At 40.7% G+C, this 26,807-nt stretch overlaps 1 protein-coding gene across 1 annotated transcript; it reads left to right on the forward strand.

Moving 5' to 3' along the window:
• The first annotated feature begins 3,661 nt into the window (after positions 1 to 3,661).
• Positions 3,662 to 26,804, forward strand: LOC126049324 (cytosolic phospholipase A2 epsilon-like). Its single transcript, XM_049825501.1, has 21 exons — positions 3,662 to 3,688; positions 3,994 to 4,077; positions 6,731 to 6,803; positions 7,624 to 7,760; positions 9,013 to 9,144; positions 12,494 to 12,534; positions 12,974 to 13,016; positions 13,758 to 13,821; positions 14,414 to 14,580; positions 14,724 to 14,816; positions 15,183 to 15,220; positions 16,390 to 16,525; positions 18,531 to 18,667; positions 20,298 to 20,520; positions 21,184 to 21,298; positions 22,318 to 22,455; positions 22,959 to 23,066; positions 23,531 to 23,722; positions 24,245 to 24,411; positions 25,247 to 25,427; positions 26,566 to 26,804. The coding sequence occupies exons 1-21, from the start codon at positions 3,662 to 3,664 to the stop codon at positions 26,802 to 26,804; spliced, it is 2,535 nt and encodes an 844-aa protein (XP_049681458.1).
• Positions 26,805 to 26,807: the final 3 nt, after the last annotated feature.

Consider the following 26,807-nt stretch of genomic DNA (forward strand, 5'->3'; position numbering starts at 1 on the left):
GTGAATATGATGCACTGTAAATATGATTTTGACAAACAGCTTCTTGTAAGTAACTACAATATCCAGAATAACAGACAAGTTTCTGCAGGCTCTTTTCATGGCCTTTGAATGAAAGAAATGTAGCAATAACTGAAATAAGTACTAGAAGAATTGAATCTTCCTGAGTGATGTATTTTCTTCATTCTGACCCTAAAGCAGAAAGGTTTGGGGGATGTGATATATCATTTCACACCAGATACGAATAAAAAACTTCTACAATTTAAAACTTTTTTTTTTTCTCTATTTTACACGGTATATCTAAGGTTGGCTATCAAGCCAAAACATTATTGATGCTTATTATTTCAGAGCAGTTGTCTTTTCATTAGATATCTTATGTAGATCTTATCTAGATTACTCTTAAATACTGTCACCTGGAGAAATCTTCAGTGCTAGGGAGCATCTGTTCTCAAGTCAAACGGATAAACCTGACTCTCCAAGTGTGTTGAGTTAAGACACTCTCCAGTCATGAGGTCTGTCTTTGCTTGAGAGTAAAGTATTCCAAGGTAGCTGTTGCTCTGAGACTGGCTGGGTATTGCTTTGCTTGTGGTAGATGGTGAGTGATTGCATTTGCATCAGTTGTTTATTTTCCTCTTTCCTTCACTTATTAAACTGTTTGTATTTCAACCCAACAGTTTTCTTGATTTTTCTTTTTGTATTCTCTCAGCTGTACTGCTGCTGGGTGGAGAGTGTGTGAGCAGTAGTGTGGCTGCTTAGCTGCTGGCTCGAGTCAACCCACCACAGTTTATTATAGTTATGTTGATGTATCCCTTCACACATTCATTTGTAAGTCAGGTAAGAGCAACAAATCCATAGGCTGCAGGCTAGGCCTTATGCTTAATTTTCTTTGGGATTTATCTATAGCAGTCTAAATGTTCCAAGCCAGTGACACTTCTTTATATGCATGGTGGAGTTCATATCAGGCCTGCCTGAGTATTGCTGCTGGATTCAGTCTTGCTTACAAGGTCAACTGAAAGAAGACCCCAATCAGGCTTACATCCATAGAATCACAGAGTCATTTAGGCTGGAAAAGTCCTTTAAGATCAAGTCCAATTGTAAACCTAGCACTGTGAAGTCCACCGCTAAAACGTGTCCCTACCTCCAGGGATAGTGACTCTACCACTTCCCTGGGCAGTCTGTTCCAATGCTTGATAACCCTTCTGGTGAAGAAATTTTTCCTAATATCCAATTGAAAGCTCCCCTGGTGCAACTTGAGGCCATTTCATGTCATCCTATCACTTGTTACTTGGGAGAAAAGACCAACACTCTTGCTACAACCTCCCTTCAGGTAGTTGTAGAGAGCAATAAGTTTTCCTAGTTCTCCAGCCTAAACAGCCCCAGCTCCCTCAGCTGCTCCTCATTAAGACTTGTGCTCCAGGCCCCTCACCAACTTGGTTGCCCTTCTCTGGACACTCTCCAGCAACTCAATGTCTTTCCTGTAGTGAGGGGCCCAAAACTGAACACAGTATTCGAGATGCTGCCTCACCAGTGCCGAGTAGAGGGGGATGATCACTCCCTGCTCCTGCTGGGCACACTATTTCTGATACAGGCCAGGATGCCATTGGTCGTCTTGGCCACCTGGGCACACTGCAGGCCATGCATAAATAAGAGTCCAGATAAAGTATATCAATAGTTAGGTCGCTGTTAGTGGGCTTTTTAAAACACTTTATAGATGCTGCTGCTGCACACCTACTAGCTGCCCTGCTTTGCTGTACTGTGTACAAATGCTTTCCAAAATAGAAATGGGGGAGGGAAGCAAGCTTCTAGTTGTAGGTAAATAACTGAAGTGTCAGAGTGGTGTAGGATGATAATCGTAGTCACTGGAGAGAGCTGGGCACTTCCAAAGAGCAGTTCAGCTCTTAGGTGCTACCAGAGAACACTTTAACCTCTTTCTTTTCATTAACTATTGATGGTGACTCAGCTGTGATTACAAACTTATACTCAATACTTACTTCTGTCCTCTCATGTCTTTGTAGGAAAAGCCCACAGCTGTAATGCAAAACGTAATACAAGTGAGTGTCAGTAAAGAACAAGCACTGAAGATGTCTTGAGGTCTTGTCTTCTTTTGCTTTCGGAGCGTGATAAATTCCATTGCCCGGAGGCTGTTAGCCCATGTGCAAAATTGCATGCTTGACTGGTGGTGTAGATCCCACCTTAGAGCCTCTAATGTGGGACCACCCTGACTCCTATGAGTTAGTGATAAATAGGTGATACCTTCTGGTCTGATCTGGAGATGCCGGTAGATCCTGGGTGCTGTGACTTAGCATTCCCTCAGTGGTGAATGGGGTGACTCCAGTAGTGCTGTTTGAGATGAAGGTGCTCCTGTGTGATTCAGTCCTTGGGAACTGTCTCCTCAGCAATAACACAAAGGAGCTTGTGTATTTGTTGTCATTGTCACTTGTGTCAACTCACCTCTGGTTGTGTTGAAGTACTTACAAAATAACCTGAGAAAATTGATGCAAATGATTGGTAAATAAGGCATAAATTGGTGATGTGAGTGTGATTATTTTTTTCTGGTCATACTGAATCATGTATTAGAAAAAAACTTTAATTCTAGCAGGATATGAACACAATTGTGCAACTTATGTGCAACAGACAATATTGTCAAACAGGTTATTTGTTATTGTCCCACAAGAAAGACGTTTCCCATGGTCTTCTCTGTATTATCAAAGCAGGAAATGTAGCTTATTGTCTCTTGTTCTTCATCTTACACAAATGCTTTAAACAGATGCTCTGAAAATTACATGAAGACTTAATTTCTTATGGATTTCAATCGCTGTCACTTCAGGTTTTGTCAGAATGAAAAATCTGACAATTTTAATGTGAATGTTTAAATATTTTGGGGAAAAAAATCATATGTAGTTATTTGCATTAAAGCTTATATGGGTTTCTAACATAATTTAATTGAAAGCAGCACTTTCACTAAAAGATGTTTCAGTAACAAAAGCTCCTCCTGGCTCTGCTTACCCTGTAACATTCCTTATGTGACAGAAACAAGAGAGAAGAAAAGCTACAAGCTGTTTTCTTTAACTATTTGCCAGAGCCCATGACAGCCAGCCTCAACGTTGTGGCTGTAATTTGTAGTGAACTTGGCAAAAACACTTACAGTTGCACATCTGTTGGGAGAAGCCGGTGGGAGCTGGAATGCTGCTGTTTGCATGTTCAGGTCACTCCACTTGGTGCTGCCAAAGCACAGGTGTGACTTTTAGGATTAGAGAAAGTAACAGTGGATATCAGTAGTTGCAATATTCTGTTAAGTATTTCCTAGTTTGTGAGGGTTGCAACTGCCTCAGGATATCCCGTGGTGTGTGGTTGTTTAACCCTTACAGTGGAGGATAACTATTTTACTTTAGAATTAGTCTACGATAATATGTTCCACCCATCTCCTCCTTTCCACTAATCACTGTCGTGTTTAAAAAAAAATAAAAAATCTTTATGAGGCACAGAACAAGTGCATAATTTGTGCTTTTGAAATCTGTGGGAGGTGGAGCTATGAGTCAATCTATAGAGCTCTTCTTCCCTGCCTCAGTTGCTTGGAAAATAGTGTGGTCCAGGAGCACCTGCCAGCTGTGAGACATACAGACTGGACCATTATAGTGTTGCCTTTTATGAAACAGAGATACTAATGGGATCGTCAGCCTATTCGCCTTTGGTAAGAGCAAATCAGCAGTGGGGCAGGAGGATCTGTGTGGGTATCTTGGTTGAGATTCATCAAAAGCAAATGCTTGGGGGATTTTGATCCTTAAATGTCAAATGGGTCTGCAGTGGGCAGGTTTATTAGTAAGAGCAGCAGATAAATGATCTTGGTGAGATAGAGATGTACATATCCCATCGTGAAGAGGAGAAATGGTAGGACCCCCTGCTATCGCTGTGGTAAATATGAGTAGAAACTGAAAACTGGGAATTGTTGACTGCTGGGTTTCATCACTGGCTCCTCTCTTGGCTCCTTGTCCCCAGGACTGGTTTGTCCGAGCAAACCCACACAGGAAGATTGGAATCAGGAGGAGGAATCGTGAAAGGCCGCACAGCACTGAAGACGAGGTACTGTACAGAGGGCAGCTTCTTAGTTGCAGGGAGAGGGCTGCGGGATATGAACAATGGCCATGCTGCCTGCAGTCTTCCCTCAGCCTTTCCCATCTGTCCCTAAGCTTAACTGTTATTGTGAGAGGTGATACTTTTTAACGGTTAATTAAGGGAATATTTGTTTCTTGTGTGAGTGTGCTCTCTAGAGTGGAAAACATTCACTATGACTTAGGGGTTGGGAAGGTGATGAACTTGTGGTTTAGATGCTGGGCAAGGAACTGGGAGAGCTGGATTTTAGTCTTGATTTTACTGTGACATCACTATATGATGGTAGTCATACCTCATAACACCCAAGGCTCAGCCTTCAAATTGTTTTTCCTTTGCTTTATGGAGGCAGATCAACAGATGAAATGGATTATTCAGTGTCTGCCACTTAAAATAATTCTGAACACTAATTTTTATGAAATTGAACTGGTAAAAGGTGTTGGAAGGTTCTGAATGTGGTACATACTGGATATGTAACAAATTATTCCCTGTTCTGAGTAATGGCTGGTTGAAGCGACGTTAAATGATAACTTTCAAAAAAATTAAAAATTGTATGACGTGGGTTTTTTTCCCCCTGAGTTTCCTGAATCTGCTCCCTAGCTGTATTCAGTGCAGAAGCAAGAGGCTAACTCTTTGCTAGATCTGGGAGAGCAGCAAACTCGCTACCTGCTAGCACTATGGAATAATAATTGGCTTTGTGTCTGCATATTTTCTTAGTACTTCAGTCATCTCATGAATAAGTTTTTTCCAAACTCCTGAATATGGCTGGAATTAAAGCTAAGGATGAAAAATTAATCCTTTCAGATGAAAAGTTGAACTTTTAGCAATTCAGATCATCTACTTCTGTCATTCTTTCTATTTCCAGAAACATTGCTGCCAAAAATTCTGCTGAGGTTGATGGGTTTCTTCCAAACCTGCTGGTTTTGTTCAAATGACACTTTCTGAGAGAAAACTATTGCATTGAGAATTTTTCCAGTGAGCTGTAAATAGCATCTAGTCTGGTGATTTACTGCTTTCTAGATGGTTAATCTGCTCCTTTCAGGACACTGGCATATCAAAATAAGAGGTACACAAGGAGGTCCTAGGGAGACAGTTTCTCAGAAATCATGATGCCTTGAAGATTTAATTGCTCCTTTCAATTTAATTAATGGAGCTACTGCTTCTGTATGTAGTATTTTACTTTTGGTGTTCTTCAAGACTGTCTTGTTTTTCCTGTAACCAAGTATAGGGTTGTGTGTAGCTGTGATGGGGACTGGAGAGAGAAAGCCAGAAATGGATAGGGTTGTGGAGCCTTCAAGCTGTTCCCCTGTAGAGCCCTATGTTATGGGATGTCTATATATTGCTATACCTCAGTGCTTCTCCTTGGTAAATCAATCAGGTCAGCCTAGTGTTTTTCCATGTGAACATATTTTTAAAATTATTATGCAAAAGTCCTGAATAAGCCAGGGCATTCTGAATCAACTATTTGTGCTCTTTGGGGTTTTTGTTTGTTTATTTTTTGGTTTTTGTGTATGTGCATTCATAGGCAATTACAACTTTTATTCTTGCTTCTTTGTGTTTAATTGCATAATCTAACACACTGGCAATTTTATTCTTACCCTGTCAAATCTTTAATTTGATTTGTGTTTGCAACTTTCCATTTTCATACATTGTTCAGTGATTTGTGCCTTCTTCAGTTCTGTTTTTCCTCTAGCTCCTGGTTTATGTACGTATATCAGTTCTGCAGTTGTGGTAATGTGGTTTCATTTTGATTAATGTAGACCCTAGCTATGGATGACAAGTTATCTTTACTCAGTGTCACACAGAGGAAAAAAAACCAAACAGCTGCCTCTGCCTTATGTCAAGTTTGCACTGAAATGCTAGAGCTGCCTTATGGGCAGCTGCACCTATGTGTGAAATGGAAGAATGCTTACCCCAAGCCTCTGATTTCAGACTTTCTCCTGCTGGTATAACTGAAGAGCTCTGGAGTCCCATACTGGGCTGTTTGCTTCTAGAACCATTCTCTTCTTCTTTTAGTCATTTATATCCTTTTAAGGTCAGGTATTTTGGTATGGTGGAGGATGTGATGGTGTTATGTATCCCACAGCCAGACTGACCAGTAGCAGTGATATCTTGACCGGGGCATTATAAAATGGAGGGTATCTGTCCTGTTCTGCAGTAGTTACGTGGCAGATGGGCAGCAGTACCTGCCGGAGGAAGGAGGGCATCCCATGGTCCCCATGCTGGCACACCAGGAAATGCTGTGCTGTAATCTGTTGCACTCAGCCTGAAATTTGAGGAGCAAACTCTGTAGTTTGAAGGTAGCTGGATTTTACAGGGGCAATTATGTAATGACTATTTGTATGAAAACTCTTGTGATATTTCTTACTGTACCCTGAATCAAAACTTAATCTCCAAACCCTAAATCTTTAGAAAACTTAATCTTAAGCACAGCTGGAATCTGACATTACATGGTGTCAAATGACAAGAAAGAATTTCTTCACAGAAATTGTCTCAAATAATTAAAATGGAAACATATTCATTGCATTAATGAGAGAATGGCCTTTGCTATGCTATCAGATAGGCTGTCTTAGTTATAGCTGAGTTATTTGCTAATAATTAAGGTATTTTTCTCATTGTTCTGCAGCCAGAAGTGCCTCAGTTGTGCTGGCTTACTGTAAAAATTATAAGCATGAGAAATCTCCACAAAGCAGATCTGTGTAAGTATCACTGGTGGCATGTTTATAGGCTAGCAAGGAAATCACTGTCACCTGAATTTAGTATTCTTCTACACCTGTTGCTTGGATTACAGTAATGTCTCAGGTTTTTTGGCCGAAGAAGTTGTATCTATTTTCATTTTTGTTCCGACTCAATTAAAATAATTTAGAAAACAATTAACAATAGAAATTAAATAGAATAGAAATTCTATCTTGGGAAAGAAGGCATCATTCCCTTCACTGGCTGCTCTGTGGTATTTCCCTTTCTGCTAACTCTTCACTGCCCCTTTATCCACAGGTTGCCCATTTCCCTTCTGAAAGGGGGCACCTTTATGAAGGATGCAGGAAAAATCAGTAGTTGTGTTGGGTGCTGCTGTGTTTCTGTTTTCATTGCTATATCACTGTGGATGACTTGTGCATTACAATTAGAAACAGGTAAAAAAATCCCCCAAACTAAATTCTTCATGTTTTTGAAAAAGAGAAGTTTCAGGAAGTGAAGTCATAAATGAATTTGCTTGGAGCTTCACAAATATTTGAAAGTAGAAGTAAAAAACCAGAAGAGCTGGCATACTTCAGCACTGTTGAAATTGAATATTTTGTCTATTGTTATCAAATAGAATTAGTGATTTAAAATTGACCTTTGTTTGGAATTGACATAAATGTAGATAGAAAAGTTAAATAACTCTAAACCCAGAATGTTTTCCTTTGGGTGTAATGAAATATTTAGGACTCCTCAGATGTTAATCTTTTTTCCCCCTGACTGGGCAAAAGAAATAATAAAAAAATACTGCTGTACTAATTATGCATCTTTTTCTTAACACAGTGAGCCAAACTGATTGCTATGTCAAGCTGTGGCTGCCAACAGCTTCATGTCAGGAAGCCCGGACAAGAACTGTACGCAACTGCAGAAACCCTGTCTGGAATGAAACTTTCCACTTCATGATACAAAGTGAAGTAAAGGTAGAATCTGCAGCTGTGGTAGTGAGCAGACACTTTCTAAAGGGAACATCTTCACCTGCTGCGTGCAGACTCTTTAGAGAGCCTTGAGGCTCATGTAGGGGCTTGAACTCGTGTATACTGAGGAACAGGATGGTAACAGAAAGATAGTGAAAGCGTCAAGAGACATCATGAGAGATGCTGTTTCCTACCAGCAAGTAAATAAGCAAGCCTTGGTATGGATTCTCTGGTGCCCTGACTGGTCTCTGTCATCTTCTAAGCACTAGAACCCCATGAATTGGATGGGAGGTTTTATAAACCATTTAGAGGATTAGTTACATTTTCTTACATGCAACTGTGAAGGCGTTTTTGCTGTATGTTGCTGTGAGCTTGTAATACCTGCTTTATACAGTAACAGAGATGCAGTTTGTAAATTATAAAAGGTACCATAACTTAATACTGGTTTTGAAAAATTAAAAGTATCTTTTAATACTAACTGTTCCATCATTGAACAGGCATATTTTCAAAAGCCTAATAGGCTATAAGAAAGCAAACTGTACATTTGACATACAGACTTAAAACAGAACCATGCCTATCCCCTGCTTTGAATAAGTATAAACTCAGAGGATTGTGGATCATTTGGAATAAAGTTGAATGCTTCTTTCTGTCCCAGAACAGTTGTAAAAAAACTGTTAAAATGTTTGTAGAGTTAGCAGAAATAGATTAGCAGTCAGTGCAAGTGATGCACAATCTAGATATGGGGGGTCAGCTTCCCTATGTCTTAATAATGCTGCATCTTCTCATGCTGCCATGGGTGATCTGAGCCCTGAGGAATTGCAAGGGCAGTCACTACAATTTAAATCTTGTTAAAAGGGTTTGTTAATATGCTTTATCTTCCATTTGTAAAGGGCTAAGAGTTTGCTCTCTACTAGTATTTTCTGCTGATATGCCAGAATTTCTCAAGGTAGTAATTTTGAATCCATAAAGGACCTGATGAACAGCATGTGTAATCTCTACCCTGCCCAGTGCATGTTACTATCATGCATGTCACTTATGCTGCCTTTCTTTTGAGCTCTTGTTCATTGCCAAATCAGGTGATTTACCTCTTCTGGGGTTAGTCCTTGACTTCGCAATCTGAGCTACAGGAGCTGTGAACTGTTGCAGGAGTCTGTCTACATTGAACAATGCAAGGGCTGCATGCTCTTGCTAGACCTTTCTTTTGGCCTCAGTAATCCCAGTATACAGCATTTATATGCATCTCTGCCTTTGTCCTCAGAACATCCTGGAGCTGACAGTCTGTGATGAGGATACTTTTACACCAGATGACCAGCTTTTGACTGTTCGCTTTGATGTTGCTAAAATCCAACTTGGAGAAAAAGTTCACCTGAATTTTCTGTTGAATCCAAAGGTGAGAAATGAAAAGATGAGTGAAAATAAGAGGATAGATAAAATACTCTTGGTCAGAATTTTGTCCCAAGTTACTACCTATATTAAACGTTAGAGTTGTTCTCTCACACAAAAGCTTTGTTAAAAGGACCTTATTAAAGCACAGAGTTAAATGCTTAGGGTTTAGGAGGGATAACAGTCTCCCCTCTTGTTGTGATTGCAATCAGATGCAAAATGGCTTTCCTGTTCTGAATTTTTTTTGATATTTCAAAATGTCTTTTGAGAAAAAAAAAAGAGAGAGCAAGAGTAAAAAATGAAGAAACTGATGGTTAGACATCTTCTCGCTGTTGTAGGAGACTAACCGAGCAGGGATGGGAATAAACCTGGCCCCTTTTCTGGGCATCTGCCCTGACCCTTTGGCTAGTAGCTCACTAGGGGTACCTCCTCTCAGCTTCACCAGTGGTTTTGTCCTGTGCTTTCAGGCAGTATGCTTGGTAAATGATTATATATTCTCATGAAAATATCTCAGAATTTTTTCCACCTTCTGATAAACAACAACTTTATTATTATTATTTAGTTAGTTATTTATTTTTAAATTCTCAGCAAGTCTGTTTATGATCTTTTTTTACAGGGTTACAAATGTCTTTTAGGGTGGCTGAGCCAGCAGAGTGGATAGGGCTTGATGAATGAGAATCTCCTCAATATTTTATTATTTTCTTCTAGGTCAGTGTGTGACCTAGGAGTTTTATTTGCTGCATATGTCTCAAAAGAATGCCCTTTTTACAAGGGCATGTAGTGATATGAGAGGGGATAATGGCTTTAAATCTACGCTCTTTCAGTTTAGATTAGATGTAAGGAAGTAGTTCTTCACTGTGAGGGTGGTGAGACAATGGAACAGGTTGTGCAGAGAAGATGTGGATGCCCCATCCCTGGAAGTGTTCAAGACCAGGTTGGATGGGACTTCAAGCAACCTGGTCTAGTGGAAGGTGTCCCTGCCCATGGCAGCGGGGTTGGAAGTAGATAATGTTTAAGGTCCTTTCCAACCCAAACCATTCTATGATTCTATGAATATTGTGTTTGGTTGTATTAAAGAGGGGATAAAGAGTTTCTTCTGAAATGTTTGGTTGGTGAACTGGCTGAGAGGACAGGTGGAGAAATCACACCCATCCTTTAAGAGAGCAAAATACATACTCGGCTTACTTTCTGCAAAATGTAACACCACCTCTGCTTGGAGGCTGTGTAGTAATGAGACTTCAGAGCTTTTTCACACTTCGCTAAGGGCTTGAGTTTACAATTCCTAGGAATGGCATGTGCTCTGTTTGTTTCTAGACTGCTGTCCCAGGCTGTCCGGAAAACACTCTTTCCTGTTTTTTTTTTTAATTACTGTTGCTTTGGAGAGTGTTTATTAACTATTTTTCTGGAAAGCTGATCCTTACTAAGGATTTCAGTATACCTGCTCCAGCTGGCTATGGCCTTCCTTAGAAAAAGCCTCATGTAACTGAGATCATTTGAGGTGTGAATCAAGCTGTGAGTTTGCTCTGAGGCATGTGCAGAGTTCGCTTAACCGTTGGTTTAGCAAGGTAGAAGTTGGGGAGATAAGACAAAGTGAGCTGTGTCTCAGGAATGTCTTGGTCATGCTGTCCTTATTCAGATCACGACTCCTACTCAGGTGCCCATGAGGCATCACAGATTATGGTCTGTACATGGATTTTTAGAACACTTAGGGTTAGTTTTGTTTGGTTTTTTTTAAAAAAGTGACTTATTAATGGAACATGCTGGGCAACCTTAATAATAGGCCGTACAGCCACCTCTGCCCGTAATGATTTCTTTCATCTACCAAGATATTTCAAAAAGAGGGCTGAGGAGGCTGGATGGGTAATGTCAGAGCATCACAGTTGCTTCCTGCTGTGTGTCTTGCTCATGGTGTGGTCTAACAAGTCTTCCCATTGCTTTGCTCCAGGTTTTTCACCCACAAAAATGTGAATGGGATTTAATAGAAATATAATTTGTGTGAGTGTGTGTACAACAGCATAAGAAGGATGGGAATGTAAGGCAAGCACAATTAGTCAGATGTTACAAGCCAGGGTCTCCTGAACATTATTTCTGCTGTTCTTTGGATAAAGTTGGAACAGTCAGTCAGTGAGTTTGGATAGTACAGACTGGTCACAATCTGGTGCTTGATAAAGTCTGTCTTGCATCTCTGTAAGGCAACTGCTTTCTAAAATCCATCCCTCAGCCTTCTGTTACAAACTGTTGCAATCACTCTGATTCACATGAAATGCGTAGGCTTTGGGAGAAATAAACAAGCAGAACCATGTGCTGCTGAGCTAACATGCCACAGATCCAGCCCTCAGAGAAGCGACCTGAGCTGTCCTTTTTACTGCCATGAACTAGTATATACAAAAATACTCTTTTCACCTTTACTGCAGTGATGGTTTTACCTTGGCAGCTATATTATCAGACCTGGCACGGTTTTCACACTCTCCTTGCATAGTTAAAGTACGCTGTACAGCCAGACAGAAGAGATATTTGGCAGTAAAAGTTAGTTCTTCTGAATATGAATGAAAAATTTTACCATCGCTTGTCAGAAGGAGATTTATATCTTCCACTAATTAGTGTTTTCCTCCCTGTGGGTGATATAGAAGATCTCTCTGACATATGTTTTTGTGTGGTATTTCCTGGATTGGTTGTGTCCCACACAGGCTGATCCAGCAAATGGCTGCAGTAACATTATTCAGTCCCTCTTATGTTGTTGGCGTGTTACTCTCTTCTGTTGCTGTTTCCTGCTCTTATGCTCTTCCCCCATTTTCATCTTGATTTGGCCCTTGTGAGCTCTTTCCCTCATTCCCCTTCACAGCTTCAGTCTTTCCTCTTCTCTCTTCTTCACCCTGGCAATTTTAATTTTCCAAGTTGGCCTCTTCTCCCACAATTTTTTTTATGTTTAGTCACCATACTCTGCAGATTCTTTTTTTTTTAACCCAGACATGCTCACCACCTAGGTCCATTTATTGTCAAGTATGTTCTCCTGCATCATTCACCTGTTATACCTTCCGTCCTTGGCATTGATTGACCCATGTCTCATCCTACTAATAAATGAATAACAGGACTTTTACCCCCTATTCCATGATACTTGCTTTCCTCTTCCCCTTGGGGGGACAGTTGGTTTGTAAACAGTAGAGTGGTGAAGAGACTTGAAATGAAACGGCAGCCAAAGAAGGCTCCATCCATTTACATTATGATGCAGAGGGTGTGGGAATAGCAAAACCTTGAAAACCTTGCAAGGGAGGGTTATACAAAATCATCAGAGCTCTATCAAAGGAAAAAGTTTATGCGTTCATTTTCCTTAAATGAAAAATAAATCTTATTTTCAGAATCAGGAAGAACTAGAAGTGGAATTTCTACTGGAAAACATGTGAGTAAAGCCTAAATGTTATAGAATTTGTCATCAAAAAACTTTGCATTTTAGAGAAAGTGGTAATGCAGCACTGGGGAAGTGGCTCCATGAATCTGTGCCTAGACATCCCATCTCAGCAGCTTCCCCATGGTTGCTTTTCTCTCCTGAATCTGGTGAAATCCTTTCTTGAGTGACAGTCTCAATTACTATTTATAGCTGAGGGTGGGTGTTTATTTTGTAATTCAGCCTAAGAAGAGATGATGCTCATCAAGGAAGGTAAGAAAGAGGGAGTGTCCCTAGGAACTATGGGACTGCGACCTGGCAGTGAGCATGAGACAGAGGTGAAAGAAGTACTGATGGCACTTGGCAGCTAGAAAAACTGAGCTCAGAGATCTGTTTTCATTTAAAAGATTATTGCTCATATACCCACTCTTAAATAAACCTCTTTCCTTTTCAGTCCAGGTGTATCTGAGAACATCATTACTAACGGCGTACTAGTGGTAATTGTTTCATTTTTTTATGCTTATGTTCTTATGTAGGGCAGAACTGAAGGATGTAGTTGGAAAAACTATGTCTTTAGGCATAGCTTTTAGTCTTTTTCAGACGAGACACAGGTGTGGTTGTAAAGTTTTGAACTTGACCATGCTTGTAGTGCGTTCTATGTTGGGAGAGGCTTGGACCAGCACTCTGCCACAGTGCCAGTGAGCTGCTCACTGATGAAATGGCAGTAAATAAGGAAACCTGGGAAGGGACTGAATCCAGTGTCACTGCAGAGTTCATTACTGAATGTCTACCTTGGAGCCGAAGGCTCTTGTCACACCATGTCTGAAGTACTGTGCTGCTACTTCCTCCTATGCAGCACTCTCTTGGGAAGTTTCAGCTTCATCCCAGAGGTACTGAAGTAGAGGCCTGTTGTCCAGTTGTTTTGCAGAATTGTATCCTTCAGCTCACTCTTCTGTAGACAAAAGTTAAAGCGTGGCCTAGATGGGGAGAAAAATTTCTTGTGTTAACTGTTGGGGATTGAATGGTATTTAAATGTAATGGGCCAGATCCCCACCTATCTTAGCTCCCTTGAACACAGTATTGCTTGCATGATTTATACAAGAGAATCAACCTCTGTAATTTCTTCATGTTCACAGGACATCATGGCCAAGCCTGGTGTTTCTACAGGACCCCTAGATCTTCAGGGAGGATCCTGAACTGTTTCTGTGACCAGTGATTTTATTGCTTATCTCTTCCAGTCTCGTGAAGTTTCCTGTTTGGAAGTACATGTGAATGAAACAAAAATGAAGAGATCTTACACAAGTGAGGTTACTGACATAAATCATTTGTCACTGCTTTTGTGCTATGGGAGAAGCAGCTATATTTAGATAAATATTTGGTCTGCTTTAGTCTCTATTTGTATCAGGGCTGCTTGGGGATTGATTGAGGTGTTTCCTGAATTACCTACTTGCTAATAGTGAGAATCCTCTGGAGGTGGTGTGACTGTGTAGCTTAAGGGAAACTGTGGAGGTGGCTGGGAGACTCAGAAACATCACTGCAGTGTGATGGAACTGGAATACCTGTGATGAGAACAGAAAATAAAAGAGGGGAGACACAACTATCAGGAGTGGAAAGACTACGGTGGAAACTCAGGGGGTGTGAAAGCTGCTTGTGGCATCCACTGGTCTAACATGCTCTCCATTGCTTGGCAGGGGAGAGGTTGCAATGCTGCACCAGCCTTTTGCTGCTTATTTGGTGGCCCTTGTTCACGCTGATTACGGGGGAGAAAAAACATTGTGGCCCAGATTAATGTTGACTGCACTAAGGCTGAAACTTTACTTGAGGCTTTTTTATTTGTTATTTTTCAGGGCTAGATGCAGTTAACATTTTACTGTGGTTTGTTTCTTGTTCTTAGGGAGAGATTTCACATTCACAGTGAAAGGATCCTATGAAGAAACCCAGGACGTTTCCAAAGGTCCTGGCTGCAGACAGGGAAGCAGTGAAACCACCATGTTCCATTACATCAAGCACAGTCAACCCAGACTGCACATGATGCTGCCAAAGGAGTGTTTTTTCTGTGGTGTATGTTTTGCTTGTGGACGGTGATAATAGCTAAAGTAACTTTTGGGAGAAGCATGATGAATTAGCCATACTCTGGTAGGTTTGTACTTATGGGTTGTAAATAATTTTCTCCTTATAACAATTTTTTTCCCACTTTAATTCAGCATGGCTCATCTAGGAGGGAAATGGATGTAACTAGTCCCCTGGCTGTGCCTCTTCATTCTCTGGACTTGGGAAAGAAAGTGACACTGATGAGAGTGAGTAACCTTTGACAGCATTTGGAATTATTTCAGCAAGTGTAAGCTGTATCTATGTGACACCTGGTCCATTATTAATTTGGTTATTAAATGCGTACTAGCTGAGTTATATATATGTTCAGCTCTGCATACACTTGAAAGTATAACTATTATTTAGGGAAAAAGTAGCATATTCAGAATTGCTGATTGCTTTAAAAGTATTTTAAAAGCAGGATCTTAGTGATGATTCTGTGCTGAAGGCCTGAGAAGAGAACAAAGATTTATCATTAGACTATGTATCTGAATAATTGTTAATACTGTAAAACTTGCTTTTGCAAACTTTCAATTCTGTCTAAAATTCATGGTGTTTTCATTCTTGATTCTCAGGGTGAATCTTATGAGGTGTCTGTGAAGGAAGCAGATGGGTAAATCTTTTATTTCTTTTGAATGATTACTTTGGCCATCTTCTATCCTTTCATAGTATCTTCTTTAGATGAAAGCAAGCTACAGCTTAAACTAGCTCATTTTGAAACAAGGAATAAAGATTGTAATTGGTTAAAGAAGACTAAAATATAGGGAAAGGTTAATAATATGATGCACGCTTTTAAATTGCTTGGTAAGAGTTTAGCATAGAATAGGTGGTACGTAGTCATGGGGTATAACCAGTCACAGTGTTTTTCCTAATGTGGATGCTTCTTAATTTTGATATTAAGAATCGCTCTGTTTTTTAACCTTTATCTGTCACACACACGCTTATGTGTAACATTTCTAACGTGTTTCTAACACCATTATGCATCTACCAGTCCTCTGAAGGTCGTTTTTCAATGAAACACGTGGAAAGTAAGTAATTTATTGACTGGCTTGCAGTGATTTTTCCAAAGGGCAACATTACCCCCTACTGATTAGTTAGCCACATTGCAAGCACTAACTGCAGACAGAGATAAATCAGAGGTTTTTACTGAATATTAATTACAAGTCACAGAAGGGATGAAATAACCTTTTGGCTGAAAACCCCCTGAAACAGTAGCCCTGTGAAAATAGAAGTTCCAGAATTAATGATGCACATGATGTTCATAATCATGTACAGATATGAAGGGATACGCTTGAGACATTTTCTGACTCAAGTATTTACAGCACAAGCTCTTAGTAGAGATAAGCCTAACATGGTATTAGGGTAAGTTTGCCTAAAGCATGTTAAGTTTAAGTAACTGCTTAGGCCCCTCTGCTCTTCAGGAAACACATACTTAGCAAGAGAACGTGAAGAGGTGTCCAAATTGTAGCGCTTTATGTGAAACAGCTTGAATTCAGTTATGTTCCTTGTTTTTCATCAGCAGAGAATTTGATTCATTTAACATCCTCATGGTTGTGTGAAATAGTTCAGGACGTGATTCTGGTCTAAAATCTCCACAGCAAGGCAAAACTACAGGGCCTGTGATATCCATATACCTGCTTTCATTTGCATAGGGGAACCTTCATGTGCATGGATGTAGCCTTTCTTTAAACTGGTTTATTGTTGTTGCTGGTTTTGCTTGATGACTCAGGCTGTAGCTCTAGAAATGGCTTACAGGTAACATGTTCTGTTCTTATGCTCTAGTTGCAAGAATTTAGATTTGCGTTTGGGGTTTGATCTATGTGCAGAGGAGCATGATTTCATCTGTAAAAGGAAGAAGGTGGTTGCTGCTGCTCTGAAAAATGTTCTTCATTTAGATGAAGACCTGCAGGTGGATGAGGTATGTGGGAACAGCATCTTGGGAACTTGAAATATTCTGTACCACTTCGAATGAAGTGGATGTGATGTACTTGCATGACTACCCATAGAGGTCCTCCACATCTTCTAGACCGAAATGTATAGGCCATCATATGTACTTAAGACCATATCCAAGGTTTTTTGGCAGAGGAAAGAGGAAGTGTCAGGAGGTCAGTTATAGCTCCTTTATTCTCTGCTAACCTCCATCCTCACTCAGGGGCACCCAAAGAACGTATTTATTGAGATGAACATGTGTATAACTGTCATGGTTTAACCCCAGCCAGCAACTAAGCACCACGCAGCCGCTCACTCACTCCCCCGCCACCCAGTGGGATTGGGGAGAAAATCGGGAAAAGAAGTAAAACTCGTGGGTTGAGATAAGAATGGTTTAATAGAACAGAAAAGAAGAAACTAATAATGGTAATGATAACACTAATAAAATGACAACAGCAATAATAAAAGGATTGGAATGTACAAATGATGCACAGTGCAATTGCTCACCACCCCTCGATTGTCACCCAGTTAGTCCCCGAGCAGCAATCCCCTGCCCCCACTCCCCCGAGTTTCTATACTAGATGTGGCATCCCATGGTATGGCATACCCCATTGGCCAGTTTGGGTCAGCTGCCCCGGCTGTGTCCTGTGCCAACTTCTTGTGCCCCTCCAGCTTTCTTGCTGGCTGGGCATGAGAAGCTGAAAAATCCTTGACTATGGTCTAAACACTACTTAGCAACAACTGAAAACATCAGCGTTATCAACATTCTTCTCATACTGAACTCAAAACATAGCACTGTACCAGCTACTAGGAAGACAATTAACTCTATCCCAGCTGAAACCAGGACAATAACCAAACTTGGTGAAGTTTGGTTGCTTGGGCTGAGACCGTTTCTCCTCAGTTTGGGACCCCTCCCCTTCTCTGCTGCTACACAGCGCTCACAGAGGAAGGCTGCAGCTCTCCCTTAGCACACTGGTACAGCAGCATCCGTCTTGTATGTTTTTCGCGGTGTTACCTCTTGCTTTCTCCTCTCCTGGGGATCCCTGGACTCAGAGGTAGCTGCTCTGTTATTGGAGGACAGTAATCTGTTATGGGGCTGTGGTGCTCGGAGCAAGAGTCAGGGAGGGACTCTTCTGCAACTGGGAGAATGTGCCTGTGTAGGATTTCCTCCACTGCTCTCTTCAGCTCCCAGGACAGCGTTTTTTAACTAAGTCAAAGTGCTCATGAACTTAAGTAGAATAGGACTTGTTATTAAATGAGAATAAAGTGTTATTGAGTCACATTAAAATACAAAAAACAAAACCCCCAAGTAGATGATAAAATACAATGAAGACAAGATTAAAGGTCATGGCAAGATACGTTCCTAAAACTGAATAAATATGTTGTCTCAGTTTTGGTAAGTGCTACCTATGGGACAAAGGGAGGATGGCTAACAGACTTGCTGCATCCTTGAGGAAAGTAAGACCAAATTACATATAGCATTTATGTCAGGGGAAGGGGAGGTAATCTGTGTAACAAAGAGGAAGTTAAAATAAATCTATAAAGCTTGGCACCATCTGCCTGGAGAATAGCAAATGTTGTATATAAACTTAGAGGAAGAAAAAATTATGCAGGCAGCTTTTGCTCTGCTCCTCTGCCCTCAGTTATACTCAGGATTTTAAAATGTGTTTTGAGGGAAAGATGTGAGGAAAAAGGAAAAATGGGAAACATACAGAAAAGACTTTACAAATCTGAAAATAGATTATGCCATACAAGAGCCATACTTACAGCTTCTGATTTACCAAAGCATTACTGATGAGGAAGATGCTTTCAGCATATGCTAAGTCCAACCAAAGTTTACACAACTCAGACACACACCTAAGCGCTGCCATGAAGAGGGTGAATTGAATCCAAACCTACCTGAATCAGGGTGTTGCTATTACTTTTTCTGCATGCCCATCACTTCCCTATTTCATCTGGTGATGAACAAATCTGTGCCTTTGTGTGTTGAGCAGGTGCCAGTGGTGGCAGTCGTGACCACCGCAGGGGGCGTGCGGTCCATGACGGCTATGTGTGGCAGTCTTCTGGCTCTCCAGGAGTTAGGTGTTTTGGACTGTGTCTCATACATCAGTGGTTTATCTGCCACAACATGGTAAGGAGAGCTGGGCTTGTGCTTGCTGTTTTTGTTAGCAGGGTGATAACCTGGTGAAGCATAGTGCCTTGCTGGTGAATTTTACTCAGTGTGATGCTGGGGCTTGGCTTCCTTCTGGTGCTCACCCATTTCATGGGACCACTCAGTGCTGTAGCCCTTATTTCTTCTAGCTACAAGAAACAAATTGAGTGAGAACTACTGCATTTCTATAATTGTACTGAAGTATTTACAGAAACTAAAAGAAAAGTGCACAACCCAGGATGGTTTACCTGTATCTCCTTGCAGTTCAGTGTAGGTGACAAACCCACCTGCAGCTGTTCTGTGGCTCGGATACATGCCTTTCTGCCATGCCATACAGTATGATCTCTCCTGGGGGCTGCACTTGCTTCTGTCATAAACTTGGTGCCTGATGCAGAGAATGGGTGGGAAAAGTGGTTATTTTTTGATGAAAATTCTGTATGACTCAGCTCCATTTCTCCTTCCCCAATTACCTGACAGAAAAGATTCCTACGTTAAGATGGGGGGTAGAGGTGTCTTTGTGTTTCAGTTTGAATGAAAAGTGGTTATTTATGGCTATGAACAAGGGACTGAATAGGGCCTGCTAGGCCAAAAAGCTGGCATTTTCTTGGGAATGTGAGAAATGAGGATTGCTTCCTGGGGGAGAAGTAAACTTTTTGATTGCCAGTGCAGACAAATGAGATGTTAATCATGAGTCAGAGAAGATGCTGCAGAGGTGCAAGAGAAGCAATGTAGCTGGAGACCTGGGGTCTTGAATCTTTGAAAGGATGCAGACCCGATACCCGAGCATGCTTGAGTGCAATGAGAAAAAGAAAAGTAGGAAAATATTGTTTTCCCTTCCTTTATGTATCTCTTGGGTTATCTAGTTGCATGTAATACTTCAGAAATCCTCTTGTAATTACATTTGTCTGGCTCCACTCTTAAATGGATCTGAAAAGGAGAATTCAAAAGAAAAGCCCTGTGAAACAGGGAGTGTCATGCACACAATTTTGACTGCCTTGCATGACTAGCAGGGGTCTAGGGCTTTAAAGTGTTTTGCCTCTGGAGGGCTGCTCTAAAAAGATCCATGAGACAGAACTAGAACAAGTGGGTTGGGGGATGAGAAGGGATGACTGGAATCTGCCTGAACTCTGGGAACTGAAATCTCAAGCAGACTGGCCCTGTGTGTGCCAAGAGTCTGAGGTGACCCGCCTGCTGCATGCCCAAGGAGGGGAGCTCTTGCACTTGTCCAGGGCAATGTTTGCTGCTAAACTCCTGCTTAACATTTCACACCGTGTCTGAAACAGCTGAGGGAGCTAGCCTCAGACAGAAGCTGTGGCTTGAACCTGGACAATCAAAGGCTAATTCTAGTATAACTGTGTTAAGTTATGGATGTTGCTTTATTACTCTTTTGATTCTGAGAAGAAACAAGCTAGGATGATTTTGAATGTATTGCTACAGCAAAAATATTGTTTTATAGTCTAAATTCTGCCTGGGCTTTGAACTGCTCTTCCAAGGTAAAAGTTGGAGGGTAAGAGCCTTGTGTATCCTGAAACAAAAAGCTTACGTGAGGTATAAGCCTATGAATTGTCATGTACCCAGTGATGAACCACAGTATGTTTCTTTTTACCAGGACCATGGCAAAGTTATATGAAGATGCAAATTGGTCACACAATGATCTCAGAGGGCCAATTGGTGATATCAGGAAACATGTGATCAAGAGCAAGCTGCACTGTTTCTCGTTGGATCATATGAAATACTATGAAAAGGAGCTTTGTGAAAGAAAGCAAGAGGGGCACAAGCTGTCCTTTACAGATTTATGGGGACTCTTCATTGACTGTATGCTACATCATCAGGTATTGTATATCTGTCCCTTATTCTAGAGGATTTCTAACTTTTCATGTCTAAAGTTATGGATTTAGTTATAGGAAAGACCCTCAAAAATTCTGAGGGATCTTTCTTTGGCTTTTTAGAAGAAAAATCACACAGCCTAAAATGCAAGCATATAGGGGAAATTTCTGGGCATTTAAAAAGTCAAGATGTTAATGAAACTGATTTTCCATCTTCAATTTCAGATCAAATGAGCATTCTAGTAACATGCAGAGGAGAGGTGGTTCTGACAGAGCTAAGTTCAGGCGTAGGAATATACAGCCAGTAAACAAAGCTGTATTGAATGAAGTGGGCCCTGGTTGGCTTTTATGTGCAGCACCTCCAAGGTAGCTAAATATCTTTATCTTCCCTTAAAGCAAGTCATATCCTAGTGACTGCACAGACAAGTTTATCACATTTCTGCTGTACCTGCCATTCCAAAATCCCTGGATGCATCAGTCATAATGCTTTGGCAAAGTTTGATAACAGATAATGCATGAACACATTTGTGTGGTCAAACAACTGAAGTACACAGAACAAAAATCTGCTGAGGTTTAGGAGCCGTTTCATTGATAGTCCATGCTTAGATACTGTTTTAAGTCCATGCATCACGTTCCTCTTTTACAGTGACTTCTGTTCTTTATAAACAGGAAAGTACTCACAAACTCTCTGATCAGCAACTGGCAGTAAATCAGGGGCAGAATCCACTGCCCGTATACCTGTCCCTCAATGTCAAGGATGACTTTAGCACTCTGGATTTTAAAGGTAATGATTATTATATACACTTTCATAAATCTAAGGAGTTTCCTTTTAATGCTGGGTGAATACCGAAAGCTTTTACCCTATGTCCAAGCTAATAAATCTTTAAAATAATTTCTTTTTCCCCTGTCTTCACACCTGGGTTCTGACTTGGATGAAAAACATGCATCCTAATACTATGGTATGGAGATACCTGTGCAAAGACACTGCCCTGTGAGGGGCAGAGATGTCTTTTGCTGGCAGCCTTGAGAGCCATCACCACTGCTCTTTCTCACTCTCATCCCCACCTACTCCTCACAGCCTCTTTCAGCTGCTGGGGTTCCTGCCCAGGCACCAGTAGTCCAAGAGAGTTGTGAAGAGCTGGGGGAGGAGGGCAAGGATGGGAGGAGAAGGGAAGATGTGGAGGGGGCTGAGAGGCGAAGGAAGCTCCCAGCAGCCAGGAGGGATCTGAGGAGGGGCAGTGCTCTGTGCTCTGATCAGTGATGCTGATCACTAACTATTTCCATGGTGTTTTCTGGCCCTACCGAAGCAGGAGGTCCTGCAACTGAGCACGATCACCTGCACAGTCTGCAGTCCCAGTGTGTTCAGCCAAGGTTTGGGTGGGTTTTGGTCAGAGTTTTTTTACCTTCACAAGGCAGTGATTATCAGAGTCTGAGAATGAATGGTAGCTGGTGTCATTGCTGACTCAGAAGAACTAAAACCACCACATCTTATGTAGGGCCTTAGCAGTCAATGGACTTTAAGCCCCAATTTTTTCTTCCTAGTACAGAAATGGACCTGAACCCCAAGATGGATGGATTTTCACAGTGTTAGTGGAGGAAGTAAATTTAGCTTTTGCATTCACCAATCTAACATGCAATGCATTGAAGGGCACCTGTTTGTTTCAAAACATGGTGATTTGAACTGCCTGTCACCAACATGCTGAAGCTACAGGCCTTGTTATTCCAGCACTGGATTCTCTAAGCTGTTACTTTTACATGTGTTCAGGTGGCTGCAATAAGTCCTTCTTGATGCCTTATTTGCAGAGTGGGTGGAGTTCACACCTTATGAGGTGGGTTTCCTGAAATATGGGGCCTTTGTTCGTTCAGAGGATTTTGGTAGTGAGTTCTTCATGGGTCACCTGATGAAGAAGATCCCAGAGTCCCGCATCTGCTTCTTGGAAGGTGATTTACTATCTCAGAAAACATCACCTTTATAACCACATAGTTGACTACACAGACCTGGCATATAATAACTACTGGTCTGCAAGGAGCAATACCAGTACACCAAATAATGTATCTGATGCAGTCATTTTAAATCTCAAATGAACTGGCCAAAAGTAACAAAAGAAGAAGCAAATTCTTGAGACAAATGCAGTTAATTTGCTGAACTGCTTAGGTTAGATCAAAACAGAGCACAAACATTAGAACTGATCTTTTGAAGTATTAAAATCACAGTCTGACTTGTATAAACAGCCAAGTTTCTAAAATGGCCTAGTCATAAGCCAGACATGATGTGGAATGGCATGGCATTTGATATTCATACTAAAATTTGTAATATTTCATAACTAAAACAGTGCTAACTTAAACAACCACAGAGACCAAATCCACAGATTGTCACAGCTGTGCTCTAAAAATTCAAAGTAGTATTAAGTGTGGCTTTTTTTTTTTTTTTCTAAACTTCCAAGGCACATGGAGTAATATATTTTCCCAGAATTTTATGGATGCTGTCTACCTCTCGGGTCATTCAGAGGACTTCTGGCACAGATGGACCCGAGGCACTGAGCATGACATTGGTTAGTTATTTGGGTTACTTTTTACTTGCATCTGCATTGTCTTCACACCTCTCTGAATTGTGAAACCTGACATTTGGTAAAGGGTTTGGTTTTGTGTACTGTTTCTCGGTTAGGGGACACCAGGCCTTTGGGAATGAAAGAAAACCAGGAGAGAAACAGTTGTGCTGGAAAACAGGAAAAAACATTGTGCTGCTCACTATGCAACATCCCTGGGGAGTTTTGTTAGTCACAAGAGGGTTATCATGAGTCCTTTGGGGAGGGAGAGGCCAGACGGGGAACAACATGATGATGCTGTGGCTCTGAAACCCACCTCTGCCTAGAATAGTCTGTATGTTGATGTGTGCACTCCATCACAAATGGGGCCGTGGTGGTTTGGCTGCCCAGCCCCTATTTCTTTGTTATTATTAGTATCAGAAAAACACTCTAAACAAAGGCAGACACATACCCTCTTATTCTTCCTACAGAGGAACACCCTGCTCTGCCCAAGAAGCCTCATGAACAGACAACTTGCTTATCCATTCCCAAAGGTTGTCTTTCAAATACTCTTCGAGAAATGATGACTGGACGGCCAGTGGTTTCAACTTACCATAATTTCCTCAAGGGCTTGCAGCTACATAACAAGTATTTAGAGAATGAGAGCTTCTGCATGTGGAAAGGTAATAGTAAATTATTTTAGATGCATCTTTGAAGGTGATTTGAGTGCTGATACTTGCCAAGGACAAGTATTTGATAAGCTTTAGCACAAAGGCAAATTTTGATTAAAATTATTTGATTAATATGTCCGTGGAATGCGTTTTGCTGAGCCCCAGATGATTTACTGCTGGTCTTGTTTCTGTCTTGGAGAAGCCACAGCAGGCTTGCTTGAATTCTGTTCTTCCTACAGTAAAATGACTTACAGCTTTGACTGAAGCTAAACAGCCACAAATTTACACCAGTTGAAAAAGCAGCTTAATGTATCACTTTGGATGAGGCTGAGTCTCAGAACCGTTCCCTCTTTCTGATCTCAGAGTTGAGCTATAGATGCTAAAACTGTGTCAAAGACAAATAGTTAAATGTGGACTTTTTGTCAAAGGCTAATGTAAGTGTGGGCTGTCCTTTCTTTCCTTGTTATGCTGATTTGGGAAAAAAAGACTTGCTCCTGCAGTAATTAATCAGTAATATAAGTTTTTGACTTTCAGACACAGTGCTGGATTCTTCTCCCAATCAGCTGAATGAAATGGGTGACTACCTCAAGCTAGTAGATACAGCTTTCTTCATCAACACCAGCTGCCCACCCATTCTGAGGCCAGAGAGGAAAGTGGATGTCATTTTGCATTTAAATTACAGCGGAGGATCACAGACTCTGGTGATGTTTTGAAGTAGTGATTCTTTATCTGTATGATTCCAGCAGCTGAATTACCACATTTCTCTTTTTTTCAGAAAATGGTCTGGTTTTTATTAAGTTAAATGATCATATCAGTGATACTATTCAACTGTAATGTCACTGTCTTTATCTGGGGTATTTTCAGTAGCTTTCTAGAACACACACGTGGACACAGACATATAGAAGATAACCTGTTCTGTGTATCTGCAGATTTGTCATTGTGGTACCAAGTTCCTCAATAGTTAGTTAAATAACTTCTACAACGTAATTAGTTAATACAAAATTTTGCTATTTTTTAATGAAAATTTGGTATTTTTCTTTTTTGTTTGACTCTTGGTGTTTGCATAAGTTTCAGTCAAGTTTTTGTTTTTCTGTGTTTGAAGAAATATTGAGGGGTGTATATGATTGAAATTAATGTAAATTATTTCTAGGAGGACATGAGGACATTGATTGTTAGGTGTACTGAATGCAAACACTCAAGACCCTGTGATGTGAGATACCATACGTAATCAAAATTTTCTGATCCAAATCCTCTACTATGCCCACTAAATCACAAAAATTATCTGCATTTCATATAAATTTCAGAAAACAGTAATCTTGCTTTAAAAAGGTACAGTGTTAGCAAATCAACCGAATTTCTGTTACTGAGGGTATATTAAAATCAAGAGGGGATGCTTGTTCCAGTGCACAGTTAGCCTTATTTGTAAACATATAAATCAATCACAGGTTGCCTAGCGCAGTAAAATATCAATGATAGGGCTTGGTAGCCTTATTTCAACCTCTGTTTGTGTTGCAATGCTCCTTTTTGTTGAACCAGCCACTGGACCTATTCTCAGAGTACTGTTTGGAGCATGGGATCCCATTCCCAAGCACCAACCTGAGCCAGGAAGACCGGGAACATCTGAAGGAATGCTATGTGTTTGAGGACAGCTTAGAGGCACCAATCTTGGCCTATTTCCCACTGGTGTGTGATACCTTCCAAAAATATAAGACACCGAGTAAGTTAACAGCATTAATCAATTTTTTTTTTTTTGTTAGGTTTTCACATCCAGTTATTCATTGAATTTGTTCCTCTTCTAAAACAAGAGACTGGCAAGCTTGTCAGTTGGCTCAGTTAACATGTTCCCAGTCCTGTTGTGATGGATATAGTGTTGGCCAACTAATCAGGGATTGAACTGAAGAGTTTCAAAATTAAAAGCATGAATATCTGTAGCTTGAGGCAAAACCCCTTATCTGACATGTGGGACAGTTTGTGTTCCTTTGATAACAAAGGACTGGAGGATCTACTAAGTTATATCCACTGGTAGCTAACACTGTCACTTGCAGTCTTGTAATGAGATACTGTGTTTGTTTTGTTAAAAAAGGTAGAATCCTCTTGTTAATTTGTTTACATGAAAAAACAATGAGACTAGAAAGTGCTGAAAACATACAATGAAGCAAAGGATTTGCCAGGGTAACAAGCTGCTTTGGTATCTGTCACTTTTTAAAAAGTTGCCAGATTATTTTCTTTAGTTCAGCAATAGAATAAGTAGTGATTTGTTTGTTTCACCAAAAAAACTACCTGGCAAATTAATTTTCAGTTTACAAATACTTTTGCCTGCTTCAGCTCCAGTTTTCTTGCTTTCCTCAAAAACTGACGAAAAATCCATGTACCAGCTTACTGGAAAAGATCTCATGTAGTTCATAATCTTATTTGTCCTGCTGCATGTGCTTAAAATCTCAGCCACCTAAGGGGGAGAATTCCCAACACAGAAGCTTCCTGGTGTCATTTTCTACCAGTTGGTAGATAAGGAGCTGTCAGCTCAGCATCCAATGGAAAAGTTAAAAATACAAAACTCCAAATCTGCAGAAGTGAAATATTCTGATGGAAAACTTTAATTTAGAGAGGAAAGCATTTTGCATGGAAAAGTTGTTCTGCCAGTCAATTCTGGATCAGCTGTGACTGTACTCAAGCAGAGAAGTAGCGGATTTTATTAGTGCAGCAGACGTAGTATCTATACAGTAATTAAATCTTGAACCATTATCCTCAGAGAATTCAGTTTCTTGTGGCTGTTACTGTGCATTTTGCATTGCCTGGTAGGAGTCTTCCACCTCAGTAACATTGCTGTGTTGAACTTCGCTATGTTCTTACTTCAGATGTGGAACGCAGTCCCACAGAGATGGAGCAGGGAAGAGTAGATGTGTCCAACTGTACTGCTCCCTATGGCACTGGTCTGCTTACATATACTGAAGAGAATTTCAACAAGTTGCTGAACCTGTGCAGATACAACATCCTGAATAATAAATGTTTAATTCTTCAGGCTTTGCGAACTGCAGTGGAACGAAAGAAGCAATTTAAAAACTGTTCTTTACCTCGGTCATCTAAACTCTCTTAAAAA

This window comes from Accipiter gentilis, chromosome 22, assembly GCF_929443795.1.
Source record: "Accipiter gentilis chromosome 22, bAccGen1.1, whole genome shotgun sequence".
Classification (NCBI taxonomy): Eukaryota; Metazoa; Chordata; class Aves; order Accipitriformes; family Accipitridae; genus Astur; species Astur gentilis.

Excerpts from the sequence above, each read along its gene's own strand:
- LOC126049324 (XM_049825501.1), top strand. The coding sequence starts at position 3,662 with ATGGGATCGTCAGCCTATTCGCCTTTG. Across the intron at positions 18,668-20,297 it reads GGTTTATCTGCCACAACATG|GACCATGGCAAAGTTATATG; the intron begins GTAAGGAGAGCT and ends TCTTTTTACCAG. Across the intron at positions 21,299-22,317 it reads TAGCACTCTGGATTTTAAAG|AGTGGGTGGAGTTCACACCT; the intron begins GTAATGATTATT and ends CCTTATTTGCAG.